The following is a 20,470-nucleotide window of genomic DNA, read 5'->3' as shown; positions in this document are numbered from 1 at the left end:
GGAGGAAACTTGGGTGCTATGCTTAGTTGGAAAAGATGATACATCATAAGAAATGATGATGAATCCTGCTTCAAACTGTAAACTTATACAGCTCAACTTTATAGCTCTTTCTGGGATTCTTGCAATTATATAGTGTAGACTTCTCAATTAGTATTTTAAAATACCGTCATCCCCAAAATGCATCCTATTGTTTCCTGCTGTCCCTGTCCCAGAATAGGCACAGAACATACCATCGCATGCTTTTGTGCTGGCCGATGCAATGAAACAAAAACATCATTTCTGCAGCCAAAATGTATATTTGAAAGATGAATGAGAAAGCACTTATATGATCAATAATGCTTTCAATTTGCTTCATATAATTTTATGGATCAGAAGAAATGTGTCTTGAGAGTATGTTTGCTGTCACCTTTTTTACTGTAGAAGGCATTCATCTTCAAGGCTCACTGTCTAGTTGGAGGAACACTTGTTGAACAATATGATGCATCATTAGATTTGATTATGAATTCCGTTTAAAACTTTAAACTTGTACAGCTCATCTACGAGCTCTTGCTTTTATATATACCTATCATTCATAATCTATTATCTAATTCATGGATTTAAGTCCTTAAATTTATCTTGAGAAAGAAACATAGCAGGGTCAAATTTGGAGCCTAATACAGCAATTAGGTACGATGTGACACCAACAAAAACTAACAGTCCGTCAAAATGAAAGACAGTCAAAATCTGATCTATAATAATATAATATTTTATTTGCTTGTAATGAACCAAAGAATTAAGAACCAGATTTAGGAAGAGGGCAAAAATACTCTGAATGAGATAGCTGCTTACTAAGATTATTTAATTCTCCCATGGTTCAAGACATGCCAGTTCTAGCCCATATGTTCAATGGAAAAAAGACCAAGAAGATGAATGGAAGATATCTATATTTAAAATTCGTCCTGTTTGTACAAGATTCATACAAACCAACCATAACTGCTGGACAGCTTGCCACATTTCACAAAGGCAGCACCTTGTACAGCCCTGAAACATGAATTGACTGGATATATTAATCAGCTTTAGCTAACTGCAATTAATAGGACATTCATTGACACCAAGCTTGAACTATTTATATGGTAATTATCAGGGCAACTAATTTTAGAAAATAATCATGCAAATCATTGAAATAAAACATGAAAATCAACATATGAGAGCTAAGGATGCTTGCTTTGCTGGAGTTCTTTGCAAATGAATCAAGAACGACTATCAATAAATCATCTCAACTGACCAAATCATGGGACCTGCAAGCAAAAGTTTGACCAAACTAATTTTTAATCCATTCAATAAGGCCCTTCCAATGTACTGCATAGAGATATATTTATTATAACCTGACAAGAGTTCCAGTTTCAGCAAGTTCTTCCCAACCTTGAAAAAAGCAACGGTGTTTATCTTTCCTCCCGGGTTCTTTTATGGACACCTTCAATAAATGTTATCCATTCTAAAACTGGAATCAGTACCATCAGAAAAATTGATCAAAACACAACTATCAGCATCCATTGTTATTATAATTACTCGAAGAAGTAGAACATAATGAATTCAAAGTGTAACATTAAAACATATCTACTGTTCAAACCTGTTGTTTATTAGCAATAGACTTGGTTTTCCATAAAACTGTGGCATGTGCCACATCATGATAGATTAGCAACCATAAGGGTACAGCTGTTTGTACAGCTTGAAGTGCAGCTTCAGTTTCGCTGTTCGCTCCATTAAATTTATTCCAAGATTCAACTTGCAAAGGGAACAAATATGGATCCTTAAAATGAATTCCCAGTTGTTCAAAGCAAAACTTCAGAAGCACATTAATTTGGGGCAAAAGATCTGTGAAAGGTTCTAACAGTTTATTGAAAGTATTACATCTCTCCTGGAGCCTTTCCATGAATATATCTTTCAGCAATGCGCCCTGAATCCATGTAAAAAAAATTAATAGTGAAATGCAATGTCTTGGAATTTTTAGCCTTAACAACAGAATTATTATAACTTCAATATATATATCTATCACTATAAGTTCTTAGACAAGTATCATCATACCGCTGATATATACAATTGTTGTTCCAGAAAAGCTCTTGAATCCAGATTGGACTGTGCTTGTGCAGCCATAGCCTTCCACACCATTCCCTGTTAACACAAGTTGAACATTAACAGTTATTGCATATATCATGCTGCTCTTCTAGAGAAACTTGTAGAATAACTGTTCTTTTCTTATATTAACCTAGGTGCTGAATTTCTTAAAAGAATCCTTGTATACCAGAGAATGAAAAAGAACTTGACGTTTTTGTAAGAATAGTTCAATGTGTGATAGAACATCATCAATGAGTTGTTCATTGATATTCAGCTTGCCATCCATCAACCATTTTTTCCAATTAGATGCCAGAACTGAATGTGCTATACGTAATACATTGATAGAGAAGTGACTGAACTGTTGATGGGAACCACAGATGCTATTATGTTGATTAGCACAGGACTTTTCTCGTGCCACTTTAACTGCACTTATATGCACTGAACCACATATTGGATATGCAGATGTAAAGAAATGCAAGTCAGATGAAAGTGACTCTGCAGAGTGTAAAGCGAGCAATTGAGTTTCCGTACGCATTAAGCTTCTTTCAGATCTAAGTGGAAACTTATCAGTTTCAATGAAAGAGCTTCCACATTTGGAACAACGGGTGTTTTCTGAAACAACTTTAACTCCATCACTTTCTTGTCCTAGATTTTTCCCTTTTATTTTATCTTCCACACCAATCACAAATTTATCTGAACTCTTGTTGATATCAACCCTACTTGAAATGCAGTTAGCTCTGTGCATACTTCTATTTATTGCATCCAACTGATCGGACATCTGCATACAGCTTTCCTCTGACTCAGAATGTCTTATGACATTACATGTAGCAATAGCTTCATTCTCTGAAGAGACTCGCAAGCGTTTTAGTAATGGTTCACTTTCTGAGGTATCCTTAGCTTGAGCCAGGTTTACTTTGTCGCTATCAACGGAGAGAGCTATTATCCCATCATATTCAACGAAGGGCAAATCATTTAGATCTGTATTCGGCATTATTTTCATAACTGTGTCAGTGTTATCCAACTTTCCTTGTGAAAACACGTCCTTATTTTGATCAGAGCATGTTGTTATGTCATGGTCCTGCATTCACACCAAACAGACATTCCACGAATCAGCCAAAGTCAAACAGAGTATCTTGTATAACTTCTACCAAGATTTTAGAGATAGATAAAGCCTTTACTAAAAAAATTATTAATAATTTCTGCACACTAGCATTAATCCAAAGTGGATTTCAAAAAGGTATGCAGAACAACGAATGTGAACAGTAAGGACTAAGGAGACATCAGATGCAGGAACAAAGTCAAAACAGAAAAACACCAAAATACTTGTACAGAACTGTAATTACATTGGAGTCCAGACTTCATGACGTCTATGGTACTATCCATCAATAGTACAGGTGTCAAACTTGGAATTTAAAACAAATAGACATCTTTCTTGTTTTTTTGCTCTGTAGAATTTTTGCTTGAACCAGGAGAGCTCTACTTTGATGAGAAATCTATATATGTGAAGTTTTTTTCAAAGAGATGTCTTGGAGTTGGAGAATACATGGAATATTGGAGCTGTTCATAGTGGGGAGAAGATAGCAGATGCAGAGGACAAGAATTTGGTCCCACTTATTGTAGTTCCTTTGCTGAAAGTAATAAAGCAAGGTAGGTCATTCCCACTACCACAACATTGGCTTTTCCTCCACAAATCTATGGTTTTCATTCTATTTTAGAACACAACATTCTCGTCTCTAAAGTTTAACTTAATTTGCAATAGCAAAAAGTAGTTAAAGTTTTGGTTGTTTTATTTTACTATGCACAATGACATTCACATTAATTGAATTTGCGCAGGCTACCCCAAAAAGCATGGCACTATTTAGTTATCTGAGACATCACAAATTCTAACAAAATGCATGGTTTATGATTCATGAATGCTATAAGAAGACCATTACTGGATAATGATAATAGTCAAGTACTGATTGAAAGAAGCATGCACCTTAGCTTAAAATATTTAGAAACTGAGCTTTTCTTACCATCTGGAACCGATGGAATTGTGAGAGCAAAGCTAGTGTGTACTGGCGCTGGCCAATATGTGCCACCATCACTCTTCTAACCTACATAATGGAAGGAATGCTTGAAATAAGCAAAAGCTAGCAATGTACTTAAACTAATTCAAGTAATCTGTATTAGAAATTAATCAAATAATTGTTAAAAGAAGTAGAACCACCATTGATGGCGTTAGAGCCAATGGAGGGGGAAGACTCAACAAACGGCGTCCGTGCTCATGCATTGGATTCACAGCCCCACAGAAACTACATTCTACCCTGCATGCTTATTGATCAATAACTTAATCTTCAATATAAAGTTTATTCAAAACACTGAAGCAAACAGTCGTAGCCACTCATCAAGTTCCTTAATATTTGCCACTGTAAATTGCCTCTTTTAGTGGGCTATTTAAATGTAAATAAGCTAAACAAATAGCATGATAAGATTTTTTAACCGGATTCCACAATCTTATAATCTTTCAGTCTTGCACATCATGGAGAGGGTCAGCAACTGGATGTGCTCAATGCTTTATATCTTGCTTCAGGTTTGTCTATTCACAGAAATAATCGCGTTCCCTACTTTAATAGCAAGTTCACAGGTTTTTGCTTGTTTGCAATCTATATCCCCCTACTCTACAACAAAACAAATCATGTAATTAACAGTTAATATTTATAAGTAGCTACATTTGCATAACTACCAGATTGCACCATCAACAAATGTGATGGGGAGGGCACAAATAATGCATGGTGTAATCAGACCCTTGCATTCTGCACAAGCTAAAGCCACTGAACTTGGTGCTCCCTGCCATTTTCTATTCCCAACATTTGCATTGTCCATGTTACAGATACAATGTACTGTCAATTTATTTTATAAAATCCTGTATACTATGGCCTGCAACAAAGAAATAAATATAATTAAAAATAATTTATTTTAATTAAAAAACCTACAAAACATTTAGATCCATCCCACATAATCTAGTGGTGGAAAACAAAATGGCATTGAAAAAGATTTCATGTTTCAAAGAGATGCCTTACAATCAAATAAAGCACATTTTGAGAATAATATTAAGTTGAATATTTTAAGTTGTTTAATTATGAAAGACTCAAGAATGATGATAAACTTATAGTCTTATAATAGGCATGTGAAATCAGGTGTAGAAACTCCTGAGATCAATCAAGATAGTATATTCAATTATATTCAACATTTACATTCATGAAAGCAAAATATCTTGTTTACCAAAATCACCAAAAGTTCTAAATCAGTTTGTGCTGCCAGTTGAATAAGTGGTCTGTGATTATAATAGTTTAGAGAACTATGAAAAAATCATAAGCAAAATTATAAGTCTTTGGAGAATCATAGCAAAATTGTATCCCGTTGCATTCAACAGTTACCTTCAATGTATATGATTACAGTACTCTTTGGAGCTTGATAACAATGTTGTAGTTCTTTGCAATATTTCTTAATTGAATACAGCATTTGTCCTGTTATAATGCAATTAAGCTTAACTAATTTATCCAGTATTTATGGTGCACGAATGCAACAGCACTTACCATTGAGGATTGGCATGAAATGAAAAACAAAATGTATTTAACAAACACACCAAGGAGAAGGTTTTTAAATAACTTATTGTCTTCGGTCAACATACTGTCAAATACAATTACCTCAATGGTTCAAGTTCGTGCAATCAAAGAAGCAAAGGCTATAACTATTATAGATTGGATAAATTTATTCGTTTAAATAAGACAAATGTTTCAATGTTGATTAGCAATGTAAGATAAATGATAGATGCATTATTCCATTTTAGCATTCTAGCAGCTGCACACGAGCTAAGCCAGATGGTTTGCTTCAGTGGTTTCAGATTCAGTGTCAACTATATGTGCTTATATTTATATTCTACAAATGCATAATTATTTTCACAGCTCTAGCTGAGTCCCAATTAATTCCCACAATCTGACAATGCTAATACTCAGATACAAATGCCCTCTCCCAGCTTTCAATTTTCTTTATGACCACTGTCACATGGCAAGTTGATCTTCTACTGGTATTGCCTCTTTCTACTTTTTGTTAAAATTGCACCTGCCTCTCTCCCAATAAAGTTAAAGTTTCTAATCTTCTTAGGTTTTGTGATTGGAATATTAGTTGCAATATGGAACTAAACGGTTGTCACTAGAGTAGTGCCCCTATTAGATCTGAAGCAGAATTATAGAAGATATATACCTTTCACAATACTACCAACTTGATTCCATTCCATGTTGACACAGTATTACACCTTAATAGAGCACAAAGGATTTCCAAATGTACTTGAGCCATTTCTTCTCTAGCACATTTATATGTAACCTAATATATCACAGAAAGCCACAAATTTAAACTTGATGCCTAACTGTATCTACAAATAAACATCTAACTGGCTTTGCAGGGCCTTATTGTTGCATTCCATATGATGCTTATTATCAGATATCCTACATAACCTGGGTGCAATCCCATACTATTCCCCATTGCTATCTCCATGCTATTTTCTTACACAAATATTGTCCCTAATATATTGAGGATACTTATAGATGTGCCCTTTTGCGTTCTTGATTTCCCAAAGTAATTGCCACAGCTTTCTATGAGTCAAAAATCATTTTCATACCCAGAAACATAATAATTAAGATACACATGAATCCTTTCAACTCTTCCAGTGAAGGTTTTTTATGGACTTAATAGCATGGATATTTGATTTTGTTCTGATAGTTATTGCTCCCATTATTTGATCCAAATTGCATTTAAAAAAAGTAAAATCAACTAAGCCATCATTCTTGTTCAATTAGTCTAAACTATGTAATTTGTAACACTCTGAATCCCACAAGAAAGAAGCAACAACTATATGCAAGGTCTGGATAGCTTACAAATGGCGTTGTGATCCAGATACCATGGGGTCAAATATGACTGGTGAAGGTTCCTAAGAAATATATAGAAAAGAATCTTCAGTTTTGGCAGTGGCTGAACCAGTTAGGGTGGCAGTTGTAAACTGCCTGTTTGACAAGTGGTGGTTGTGTAGCAACCTAGCAGTTATGGGACTATTATACTTGTTGCTGACGTGTCCTGACAATCACAGAACCCCCATGGCAGTTTTTTTCATTCTCGTAGTGGTTTCACCAAAAAAGAAATGAACAGTCAGGGGTTGGTTACAAAATATTGTTTCTTCTAATTCATGGCTTTTAAGCTAGTTGTTTCGAGCCTAAACTAGATGATCTGATAAATCATAACTGAAGGGGTATAAGCAATCTAATTTTGTTGGTTCATTCTATATTTAGGAGGCACACTATTTTTAGTTATAGCTCACTTAGGACTTCTCTGAGCTAATTTCAGTATCCAATGCTACACCTTGAACCGCTCAGCTATCTTTTCTAGAAAGCAAGTCTTTCTTTTTTGCATTCATTTTGGACTCTTTTGCACTTGAGGAATATAGCAAATATTTCTTGCAGCTCTCATTCACGGAAGGTGATTTGTTTTGTTATTTGATCTTGTTTGTTTGATTGTTTTACAAACTTCAACATGGCATATTGCAGCATGGATTCAACAAAACCCTTCTCAATCTTTTAGAGTTTTCTCAAGAGTTATTATTAAAACTCCACATCTAGGATCTACAGCTCATTTTTGTGGGTTTTAGAGATGGGTGAATTTGCGGCACACTTTGGGGTCAAACAAACCTTGTCATCACATCTCGCAAGGTCAAAAAATTAAGGGCCGGATTTTATCTCACGAATATCCAAGAAGTTGATTTTAGGGATTTTTTGGGTAGCGCACATTTTTTAAGATTGCAATCTGTACAGCTATATGGAATCCATACAAACGTATAGATCTACACCAATTTACCCACCTACATCATTGTTGCTCAAGCTTGTGCAAATTTTCGATGCCCTATTGCGTTAATTCGATAATCATTGCATGAAAGAATCCAACAATTGGTGTCATTTTGAGCTAGTAGGACCTAAAAGTAATGTTCTGCAAAATATTCTCTTTCACTCCAGCCACTGTCGCCCGTCTGCCACTATGGTGTCATGGCCCCACCAATGCTAGCCCTAGCACCATAATCACCTGAGTGACCGAAGGTCACCTCCCGATCACTACCACCCAATGCTAAGCCCCTTGATCCTCGAAACCGCTAAGGGATTGTCTTTTTAGCCCCCTTGATTACATTTTAAAGGTTGATTGGGCAACATTTACGGAATAAAGTATAACTCAGGCATATGATCTCTATTTTCCATGCACCATAGAGTATAGACCATTGAAAAGTTGGTTTCAACCCTAAACCAGTGGGGCAGCTGATTTTTTCCGACTCTGCTCCTGGTGAATTCTATAGGCTGTTGAAGTCTGATCTACCTATTTGTGCTTTTGGGTCATAACTGGCATATCTAGAGTTCATTTTTTGCAAATAAATAAATGTTGGAAAGCTGCTTCAGTGCTCTACATAGATCTGCAACTCAATTTTCGAGATTTTTTTTTCCAAGTAAATAGAGATTCATTCTGAAGCAAACTTTTGATTTCTTGCTTTTTGACTTGAAATTTGCACAAGGGTTTTGCTTTTCTTCTTATCCAGGGGTGAATTTTGATCTTTCAATGCCCCATACAACCTCAACCCATATAAATTCTAGAAAACACAAAACCAATGGCAGATACCTCTCTTATTGATTTCTTATGCCACACAATTGTTGTACCTAGAAAGCTCAAATCAACGAATTGCTCGTGTCTAAGTGATTATGCTCCACCTTAGATGAAGTCCAACCCATATTGACCCATCAATTTGAGATGTTTCAGTATAGTAACAAGATGAATGAAACTATAGGTTCAAACAATCTCCCATTCCACCTTAATTCTTCACTACTCGTAGTGATATGTGGGATGGATTCAAGGAGCTCTTTGATACCTATAATAAGTTTTGAGTATTTCAAGTTGAGGCAAAATTTACTTCCTTAATACCTGATTCCTTCTCATCAATGGAGGATTGCCTGGTGAAATTCAAGTCTCTTAGATCAATCTCAAAAGGCTGTGGCAAAGATAAAGCTAACAAGATAAGCATTTTCTTATGTTTATCTAGGCTCTAAGGGATTTTCCAAGTCGTAGCTTCCACATTTTACTCTATCATGGATAGTTTGGGTGTTGCCTTCAGTTTTCAATTTTCAGTTCCAAAAACCAAGTTCTGTTTGCAAAATCACCTAAGGGGAAACAGATGAAGAAACAAAAGCCTAAAACATATGCTTCATCAAGTAGTGGGAGTTCCTCCAAGCATAATCAAAAGTCATAACAAAAATTCCCATCCACTCCCAAGCCTGCTAAATCTTTAACTCCTGTAAGTCTTCCTCCACTACAACAACTTATGTGGCAAGGATAGACATCCAGTCACCAAATACTGGAAGAGACTATAGGCTTTAGAGGAAGCCTTGCAGCAACATTAAATGTCAGCTTCTAAGCCCCCTTCCTTCTACACAAACAAAGGTCTTATTCTTTCTACATGGACCTTGTCTTCACAAGTTACTTGGATACTTGACCCTAGTGTTTATCGCCACATTACACATATCTAGGATTTCGTCTCCTCTTTCTTTGATTGAAGCACTTCATGGATTGCAATGGAGGATCCTGCTCAGCTTTCATTTTTGGGTTCAAGCCTTGTCTTGCTTGAGGGTGATTATCTTCAAAGTGTCCTTCTTGTTCTTAATATCAACCAACCTTCTTTCACTGTATCAAATTTTTCAATTTGTTTCGGTCAAGACAATTGAGTTTTCAGCACATAATGTAGTTATTTAGAGACCTCCATGATCTTGATATTGTTGTGGCTCTTGGGAGTGTTGATTTTGCATCCCAATTATACTGATCTGATGACTCTTAAGAGTTCAACTACTTTTGGATCATCTTTCACAGCACGTACGGTTCCAATGGTGCGGCTTTGGCATGAAAATTTTGGTCATGTCGATTATAGGCATCTACAATAAATGAGCACTCAGGCATTAGTGATAGGACTACCTAAGTGTCGTATTAATAAGGTAATGTTGTGTTAAACATTAAGTAAGCTTTGTTGGGGTGGGTAGTTAGGAAGCGAGGGGATGCGTCTGTTGGTTTTCCCAACCAACCGACCATAATATAAGAACTTTGAATTGTGGATTATGTACTCATGTTTTGCTATCAATAAAGTAATTATAATTCCTCACCAATTGGTATTCCAGTAATTAATGTTTAGATGGTACTATTTAATCCATATTATATGGTTCTATATATTGTGCATTGATAACCATTCTACATTTAGGCATCGTTGCCTAAGTTTGAACCTGGAGATTGTCGGCAAGACTGGATGGAGTAATGGGAAGACCTTTCCTACCACGTATACAAGTAACAAACAATGACAATGAAGAGGAGGAAATAACCAGAGAAGATCAGTTGACACACGATCTAGTGACAGTTTGTCGACCAGTATGTTCAAAGGGAAGCCCGCGGGAGAGTGGTTCCGAAGAGCACGGTATGAGATGAACTTTTAGTACCACTAGCAGTGTACGATCTACTTGGACAAATCCCTCGACTGTTGGCAAGAAACTTGGCACATGTGGAGGAAGAAAGAGTGGAAACAGAAAGAGAAAGAAGAAGGCAACAAGTACTCCAGCAGTTTGCAGAAAGGACAAGGGAACGTGCTCCAAACAAATATCCGAGACCGGTGCTAGAGGAAGAAATTGAGGAGGAAGTCACATTGAGGACGTTACGCCTCCAACAACAGGAGGAAAGACATACTCTAAGGGGACATGGGGACCACTTCCGAATCAAAGAAGGGTTAATTGAAAATACAATCGAAGGAATAGCCAATTTGGCTATCTCTAAGACACCAGGAAGGAAGGGAAGGTACAGAAATGCTAAAACCCCTGCACACAGAGAGCATCGACAGGAACAAAACCCACCTAGGAGAAGGAGATACTGTTGAGGCTAGCACCAAGGAATCTAGTCCATTGGAAGGGAATTACCCGTCAGGAGGGAGCATCCACGTAAGAGGGAAAACAGTAGAAGAATGGCAATGGACAAACAAAAACTCCCTAGATTCATGGGGGACGGCTCAAAGGACCCTGCACATCATTGTAAAACATGTATAACCATATGGCAAGCAAACGGAGAGAATGATGTGAATGAACGGCTAAAAGCATTTCTAGCCACACTAAGAGGTATAGTCATTGACTGGTATACAAATTTAAAGGTAGGCAACAAGAATATATGGAATAATCTTTGTGCAATCTTTGAAGAAGAATTCAAACTCTCTTCGAGATGATGATGAAATAGTGACAAAGATCTATAATACAAGGCGAGCGAAGAATGAATTTGTCAGAGTGTATAGTAGGAGGCCTGACAACAAGCCTGCGGATGGATTGAAGAAAAGGTGGTTTATTGAAGGGTTGACACCATCCCTAAGGAAAAAGATGAAAATAGTTCCACCGTCATCCTTAGTTGACGCTTGCACTCGTGCAATGGATATAGAAAGCAAGAACAAAACCTCCAAGGCCAAGAGGCATGGAAGCGGGAGTGAAAGCGAGGATGAATCCAAGACCATCCAAGCCCTGAGGAAGGATATGATGAGATTAATGGAGGTAGCAAGAAGTAAGGAAGAGAAAAGAGAAGGGAATTACGGTGCACAGACTGTGAAAAGGAGGGCCATACAAAAGGGACATGTTCGCGAAAAGCATTTTGTGAGATCTGTCAGGTGTTGGGAGACGCAATCAAAGACCATCCTTACATCTAAAAGCACAAAATGGGCAAGAATTCTTCACCCAGGGAGAACAATCCACACCACCCTCCACCCCTCCACAAAATACAAATATAGAAGCCTCACTTGGAGGTTATAGAAATAATAGAAGGGGGAATAATAACAACAGCAATAACAACACACCTTGGAGAGCAATCCAGTATGATTCTAAGAGAAAAACTATGATCCAATGTAGGTGGTGCAATGAATGGGGGCATTTTGCAAGAGATTGTCAGAATGGAGAACAGAACGAAGGAATGTTGTGTAAATGGTGCAGACCAAGCAACCATGAGAATGCGAATTGCCCTAGGCAAAAAGGGGTGAACATGTTGGATATTGCAGAACCAAAAAGAGAAGTCCTTGCTATCACAAGAATGCAAGCTAGAAAACTTGTTTACCTGCATGCTACTACGAAAAAGAAAAAATTTCATGAAGCAAGAAATGACATTCAAGACAACATAACAGCAGATGGGAAGGCAAGTATGGATAAATTTCCTACCAACCGGCCAGTACCAAGCATCATGAAACAAGTACTGGAGACCACTATTCTGGTGAAAGTTGCCGATCTACTAGAAACATCACCTCAGCTACGGGTAGCATTAACATAGGGAGTAAGCATCAAAGGGATACCCCCTAAAAAGGAGAAGAAAGAGGAAGCACAAGCAGGAAAGGAGAACAATACCCTATTCATCATAGGGATAGGAAGGACACTAGCAGTGGTCGAAATGGAAATAATGAGGTATAAACTATCGCATACTATTATTGATGGAGGATCTAGTGTGAATGTCTTATCTAAGGAAACATGGAAGGCAATAGGGAAACCCACACTTTGGCCACCCACATTCCAACTGGTGGATGTAGACCAGCATGGAATCAAGCCAATAGGAACCCTGATGGAGCAAAAGGTAATTGGTACACAAACAGTTCTTTCTGGACTTTGTGGTGATCGCCTTAGAAAAAAAGGGTACGATGCGCTGTTGGGAAGAGGATGGCTAGTCACAGCAAAGGCCACCCATAATTGGAAGAGAAATAACTTGTCCAAAGAGGTAGATGGCAGAAGGTACACAATAGACCTAAGGAACCAATCTGTGAGTCGGGACTTGGCATCAAATTCTGAGTCAGATAGTAAAGATAGAGAAGGGTTGGACCCAAGTGAAGGAGTGCTCCGGTTGGGGGAGTGCTCGAAAGATGAGACGAGCTCTCTTAACGGTCTATTTTAGTGGCAGATGGCAGACTATGAAGTATTTCAGCCAGAGTGCAATATGTTGCAGATCCAAGAAGCCGAATCAGAGGAATTATACTGAGGGCTATAAGGAATATAGGGAGGGTGCTGCTATTATCAACAATAAACCTGCACATATAGTTGAGGAGAAAGTAGAATACAAGGAGGCCAAGTTGCAAACTATAAACCTTGGTGAAAAGAATCAACCCAAGGAGATTCTTATAGGGGACGAGTAGGATCCAGTGTTTAAGGCAGCAGCTTTTAAAATTTTCCTAGAGTATATGTAATGGGCACCCCTGGATGTCCCAAAAAACTAAACCAATTTGCTGAAAGAGATTTTGTCAAACAGTTTGCATGCAACCTCTTATTTCTCCGTTTAATGTTTTAAACCCCTTATAACTCTGGAAATCAACCATTTATTGTTTGTTGTGTTTCGTGCATGGAATTGGTATCATACAACATAAACAAGAAAGAAACTACAATGATATGCAAAGTGGAAATGAACTGTTGCTAATAAAATGTTATTTTCAGAATTCATAAAACGAAATACATAGCAGATTTATCAACTCACTAATTACTTCAGCAGTATTGACATAATACTCCAGCCCATGCTTACGGACTTGCTGCTACAATACTTTGTCCTTCAATCAGTCCACTACCTTCATAATACCATTCCCTCTAAGCGGCATAAGCGTCGGACAAGTAGTGAAGAAGATATGAGCAAAATACCAAATCTGCCTGTAGCCGGAAATGCAACTAAACTGCCTGATAATGAAGCTAATAACAAAGAATTCCAAAGGCCAAACCCCAAGGGAATGACGTCTAGAATGTTACAAGAGAGGATAGACGTCCTCAAATGCCAAGAACAAAGCTGCAACTCACACACCAATTTCTTCTCATATTCAACCTGCCTAATGAAGCCACAAATGCTTCCTTTTATTCTATTCCCACAGGTCCGCTCAACTCATATGGGCAATGTGGGATAAAAGATGTGTAATATAAAACATATATTAAAATACCCCTTATGTCTCCCTTGGGTACACATCACCATAAAATAAATATTAAAGTAACACTTTAATATTTTACAATTAAATTAGACGTTACTTTAATAAAACTTCAGGCATTAAAATGTATTAGCAATCGGACTCCGAATAATGCGAGTGATAGCTCCTCGAAAAGCTCTCACCGAGGAGTATCGAATCCAATCACCAAAATTGACCTGCACTGTGTCCTGCCGACTTACTAAAAATAGTATGGCTGAAACTGAGTAAATCAACTTCGTTTTGGCCCAAACTGGAAATGACTAGGCCAAAACACTCCAAGATCCCATTAAACCCTTCGTTAGCCCTCGAGACCATGTAGAACAAGGCTAACGCACACACACTTGGTCAACTGCTAAAATGGGGACATTACAGTATAAGGATGTCTTTGTTTACCGTACTGGGTAAAGAAATCAATGCGTACAGACAATAGATGAGAACAGCAGAACTTCTTCCTTTATTCGCATATGCCAAAACATTACATTATACTTGATAAGATGAATACAATGCTTCCCGAAGGGGGTATATATACTCACTAAAGGGCCTTTTGGAAGGTTCCCGAAGGAACCCGTCGGGCACAAGTCGGCTACATAACAAATAATGCATACTGACCTACCTATCAGCTCATTTACAATTATTTACCGACTACATCATCCCCCCAAAAAGAACAGTCATCTCCAGACGACAATACAACAAATTTGACTTTAAGCTAGAAACAAGATACTAGGCAGGGGGACGGGTCCGTACTCTCAAATCGCTTAGCTCAGCCCGAAGCTTGTAGACCTGCTCCTTCCGAACCTTCAACTCGACCTCTGCTTCCATCTAAAGCTCCAGCGCGAACTACATCATCGCTCCACCTTCTCCCATTTCTTTCTCCTTTTCTGCTGCCTCCTACACCTTCTTTGTTGCCAACTGACTTTGTCTGACTAACAAGGCTTCCCTCTCGGATTGCCAAGCCACCCTCTCAGATTCCCAGGCTGCCCTCTCTGAAGCCAACCTGGCATCTGACTCCTGAGCTCTCTCAGCTGCTACCTGATTCACTTGACTCCTCCAAAGAGTGTAGCACGCCTTCCTGTGCAATTTCACTATCTCCTGGAGCAGAACCTCAACCCAACTGTCCACACCAAAATCTGTCGTAGTGGCCCAGTCTTGACGCATCTCATCGGTCTCTAGATCCGGCCATCCTCACTCCTCAAAACAGACCACGAAAGCAGCTGGGCAACCGAGTCGCATAAACAAGATAATCCCCTCTAGCTCCTTCACCACCGAATCCAATGGCTGAGTCTCTGTGGAATCCAATACCTGACGAGCCCGGGATGCTAGAGCTGCGAAGTCTGCAAGAAATGCCTCCATTCCTGATCCCTGTACAAATGGATGGTCCTGCATACCCATAGCCATCTCCATAGTGTCTGCCATACGCTCAACAGTACTGTGTGATGGTCCAACGTATGGAACTGGCTCTACTACCTGAGGTTGAGTGTCGACTCGAGAATATCATCTCACGTAGGAGTCTGCAAATAAGCCATCCAAAGAGCTGGAGCATGGTGGAACTATGTGCTCAAAAAAGTACTGACCTCTCGAAGTCGACTCTCCCTATCCCGCTTAGGTGATGCCAACAGTGTTGCATCCACTGTCACCACTGCATCAGTTCCTACAACATCCAAGTGTACACCTAACGTACTCTGTCTCTTTGCTATCTCCAGTACTAAGAGGTCAAGTACCTCCATGGTCATCTCCTCTCCTCTGTCTGGCACACTCTCCACTGTAGGTGCCTCAACTCCCGCTTGCCGAGCCATGATAACTTCCACATCCACTGCTGGCAGTGCTTCGACAGCTCTTGTTGCTGGCTGTGCTACGGTTGTTGCTACCGGAAGTGCTTCAACAGGAGCTGGCAAGGTCTCTCGGCTGCCGGGTGCTATCGCTCGTGCAAACCCTACGGAAAACTCAACTCCCGACCATACAGGAGAAGGCCTTACCCCGTGTTGCCATGTTGTTGCTAGTGTAACTGCCTACTGGGGTACACTAGTCATCAATACCGGCCAGCTCGTCTGCCCAAACCCTGGAATGTGAGCCATGTGCAAACCCACTAGTACCAAACAAGGAGTAGCCGATAGTGAAGTGCGTGGAAACAACAAAGGGGTAGTTGTAACAATCTGAACTTCTTCATCATCTTCTTCCCCTTCTTCATCTCCCACATTGTTCTCCTCAAAAGAGTTCTCCTGACAGCCGCTATCCATATCACCTCCCGCATCCATCCGAGGTCTCTTTTGCCCTGCAAAACCCTTCTGCCTAGTGGTTGTATCCAAGTGCTTCCACTGCATGATAGGAGGTTCCCTGGGAGCAAGTGGTCCAAGTTTTGCCTCCAACTTGTCTTCTAGAATCATCCGTGTTGCCGCATCAAGGAAGAGACCAATGGCGTAGTGAGGCATATAGAATGTCTTATGCTGGAGAGTCATAAACTCATGCATAAACTCAGCCAGCACAAACGCCCAATCGTACACCTTTCCATTCATTATTCCATTCATCATACACCTGTGGAAATGAGATATCGGATGCCCTAGATGATCCCATCAGCCTACTCTTGACCAAGTCCATCAGGCATCGCCATGGTCCCTCCTGAATATCGGTTTTCTTTAAACCCCTTCCCTTCGATGTCTCAACCAATGCCTGCTGCTCTGCTTTAGTCATATCTCCACATACCAATCTAATTAAAAATAGCTTCACCTCCTTAGAGATTTTCTTAGGTTGAACCTTCTTGCCCTATAGCCCTGGTATGCGAAAGACTCGTGTGAAATTAGCTGCCTTGAATGAAACCACCAAGTCTCTGTCCAAGTACTCAAATGTGCTCCTCCGAGAAGCTCTGCCATAGGTCTCAATCATAGCGCGTAGGAAACCTTCATAATCTCGAATGCAAAAACAAGCATCCGAATAGCCCATTCCACCTGTGCTCTTCTAATGCTTGCTTTTACTGGATGCGTATAAGGAGTTTCTTGCCACCATTTTCTGCAGTCCATTCCACTCAACCCCTCAAATTGTATAGTTTGTGGTGTAATTTCAGCTGTTGCAGGTGTCGAAGGCATACGCTTCTGCTTGTTGCTGCTGGTGCCTTCATTTTGATTACCTACACTCGTCATGTTCATACCCTTCTCAGCTTTAGATTCTTCCAATTGCTTTTTCCACTTCCTTTTGCCTACAGACTCCATTACCGTTAGGTCAATTATTATACTTTCCTTCCTGCAAGCGTACGGATCCGTACGGCAACGTCCAACAATAATATTCTCCAATTCTGTACAGTGCTGATGTAGAATTGCCTTTCAATAATCAGCCGTACAGGGACCATACAATGGTAATTTTAATCCTTCTAAAAGCTTTCCAAAAGTCATACGGTATCAACAAGAAGAATTAATAAACTGAGAATTCCGTACAATACAGTGAATTAAACCTGCAAAGCCTCTTTCATCCATACGACAATCTGTGTTCTCAAATAGTGAACTTCTTCAAACGCCAGCAGCTGAAACCTTCCAATGGCCTACTACGTCCGTACGGTACAGGCAGCAATATACATTAATGGTGCAAGCATAAATTTTAAACTTAAAACCATACACCAAGCTTCTGAAAGAGAATTCGTACGCCAAAATTTGAAAATGAAATCCTTATGCCCAAATACAGATTGGAATTTAATATGCCCTGTCCAGAATCCGTACGGCTCGGTCCTCCAAATTCAACCCCCAATCCGTACGCTATTAGAGTTTAATAAGGAATCCGTATAGTTTACAATCAGAAGTTAGAAATCCGTAGTGAAGCAATTTGGAAACCTATTATTAAATCTATACAATGGCAAAATGTAATGACCTTTAGAATCCATACAGCTTAAACATCAAGACCTTTCAACCCAAATCCATACGCTAAACTAGAAATATCCCTTGGAATCCGTATGCTGAAATTCCCATATGGCATATGCTATTCACCAAGTCCAGCCAAAATCCGTACCATGCAAGTTAAATCCCCTTCCAAAATCCGTACGGTGGTCTTTCAAATCAAATTCCCACGTTGAAATTTCCATACGCTGGGCAACTCAAATAAAATTCTTCATGCACATAGGAAACCGTACGGTAAATGAGTTCTAAGCTCCCAAGCCGTACAGTGCATCATGCTTTAAAAAGCCGTATGATTACTTGGCTTTAAAAATCCGTACGGTGACTTTGCCTTAAAAAATCCATACGGTGACTTTGTGACTTGCTTCTTCTTCTTCTTCTTCTTCTTCTTCTTTTTTGTTTTTAAATATATTTTTCCAAAAAAAATACAGCAGGTTCAATTTCCGATCCGAACCTCGCCATTCTACAACGACGAAGGAGTCATTCGGACTTCATTCTATGACAATGGGGTCCTCCGACCATTGTATATCTTCAACTTCGAGCCGTTCACTGCGTGAGGCACTTCCTGTCCATTCAAAGTCCATAATTTTATTGCTCCATTGTCCCCTACCTCCCAGATCCGGTATGGCCCAACCCATCTGACTTTGAATTTGTTTGGTTTGACTTCATTCCTTCCATCATACTTCAACACCCACTGACCTGGTTGGAACCTGTTCAATTTCAGATGTTTATTGTGCCACGCCTTACGCCTGTTCTGTGTTACCTCTGTCACCCACTACGTCAACAATCGCTTCTCCTCGAGCTTGTTTAATTTATACAGCCGCTCCCTTAGGCTTTCCATGTCGCCTAACTTATTTTCAAGTGCTATCCTCAGGCTTAGTATCATGAATTCCGCGGGTACCACTGCCTCTTGTCCGAACATCAACTGAAACGGTGTGTGCCCCGTCGTCACCTTGTACGCTGTGCGGTAAGCCCAAAGAGCAGAGGGTAATTTTTCTTCCCAATCGTCACCTTCAACAGCACAAGATTTGTATATAATGGACATCAGGATTTTGTTGGTAGCCTCAGCCTGTTCGTTTGCTCTTGGGTAGTACAGGCTTGATAATGAATGATAAATCTTGAACTCGATGGTGAGCAGTCGAATAACATGGTTTACAAAATGTCCACCTCTATCACTTGTTAATTGCAACGGAATACCGTACTTGGTAATAATTTTCTCATAAATAAATTTTGTTGTGTTTACTGTCGAGTTATCTGGTAGTGCGCGTGCCTCCACCCATTTGGTCAGGTACTCTGTCGCTATGACGATCTATCGGCATCTCCTGGTTCAGCTCACCTTCAGAGGTCCAATGAAATCCAACCCACACCTTTCGAAGAGTTCTTGAGCATGGGACGAGTATAGCGGCATTAAGTCTCTTTTGAGCAGCTTCCCAGCTCGTTGGCAAGTGTCACACCCAACGAGCCATTCCCGTGCGTCATTGTACATTGTTGGCCACCACAGTCCTACGAGCAATATCTTTCGCACCGTGGTATCAGGTCCCATGTGTCCTCCTGCTGGACCCTCATGTGCTTCCTTTAGTACCCGTGGTATTTCTTCTTCTAACACACACCGTCGTAAAATGTGATCCGACGCCATTTTGTAGAGTAATCTGTTGATCAACTGGAAGGTACGGCTCTTGATTATCAATTTACGCCTTTCATTTGGTGGCATTTCACTTGGGAACTGGCCTATCGAAAGGTACTCTCCAATGCTTTTGTACCATTCCGGCAGTACCGCGATCTGAAACAATTGCACATCAAAAAAGTCGCCGTTCACTCCTTCCGCCAATTCCCCTGTTTTGATTCTTGACAAGTGGTCTGCGCTGACATGTTTCTTCCTCGGCCGGACAATGATCTTGAAGGTAAACTCTTGCAACAGAAGTAACCAGCGGCTGATTCTTCCCTAGATGACAGGTTTATTTATCATATACAGCAGAGCCTGATGGTCGACATAGAACACGAACGGAGTGGCCAGCAAGTAATGACGGAATTTTTGCACGATGTAGACCATTCCTAGAGCTTCCTGTTCTATCGTACTATAATTATGTTTGGCTTTTGATAGCAAGCGACTGGCAAAGTAGATCGGGTGATCCAGCCCGTGGGTACCTATCTGTGCCAAGGTTGCTCCAATTGCATAGTTGGACGCATCAACATGTACATGAAACTCTTTGCTCCAATCCGGATACGCTAAAATGGGTACCGTAGCCAATCATACTTTGAGCCCTTCAAATGCTTCATCCTGTTCCTTCTCCCATCGGAACTATTCTCCTTTGCATGTTAACCTGTCCAACTGGTATGCTATCTTGGCAAAAATTTTGATGAAGCGTTTGTAATAGCCTATATGTCGAAGGAAAGATTTTACCTCTGATACATTGGTGGACGGCCGCATCTCCAATATGGCTCTCACCTTATCTGG

General features: G+C 39.7%; 1 protein-coding gene across 13 annotated transcripts in view; it reads right to left on the bottom strand.

The window, feature by feature from the left end:
- Nucleotides 1-803: 803 nt before the first annotated feature.
- LOC149576005 (uncharacterized) overlaps nucleotides 804-20,470 on the bottom strand; it is a 43,929-nt gene continuing 24,262 nt past the window's right edge. For 2 of the 13 annotated variants that reach the window (XR_016360790.1, XR_016360806.1), the window contains exons 2-10: nucleotides 4,820-5,013; nucleotides 4,304-4,400; nucleotides 4,110-4,190; nucleotides 2,282-3,172; nucleotides 2,065-2,151; nucleotides 1,610-1,936; nucleotides 1,365-1,453; nucleotides 1,205-1,277; nucleotides 904-1,020 (exon numbers count right to left, since the gene is read on the bottom strand). Coding sequence is in view for 2 of the 13 variants with exons in the window: in XM_089816122.1 (XP_089672248.1) it covers nucleotides 1,256-1,277; nucleotides 1,365-1,453; nucleotides 1,610-1,936; nucleotides 2,065-2,151; nucleotides 2,282-3,172; nucleotides 4,110-4,190; nucleotides 4,304-4,400; nucleotides 4,820-4,959 (1,734 nt within the window). In the remaining 11 variants the exon portion in view is untranslated. Of the gene's footprint in view, nucleotides 1,278-1,364; nucleotides 1,481-1,609; nucleotides 1,937-2,064; nucleotides 2,152-2,281; nucleotides 3,173-4,109; nucleotides 4,191-4,303; nucleotides 4,401-4,819; nucleotides 5,014-20,470 lie in introns of those variants that run through there. The other 11 variants (XR_016360858.1, XR_016360822.1, XR_016360834.1 and 8 more) reach the window with 11 other exon arrangements.

Source organism: Cupressus sempervirens, chromosome 1 (assembly GCF_028749045.1).
Source record: "Cupressus sempervirens isolate cs-2001-9-10 chromosome 1, ASM2874904v1, whole genome shotgun sequence".
NCBI classification, from domain to species: Eukaryota; Viridiplantae; Streptophyta; class Pinopsida; order Cupressales; family Cupressaceae; genus Cupressus; species Cupressus sempervirens.
The sequence above is the reverse complement of the archived record's forward strand: the minus strand, read 5'-3'. Positions and strand labels throughout refer to the sequence as shown.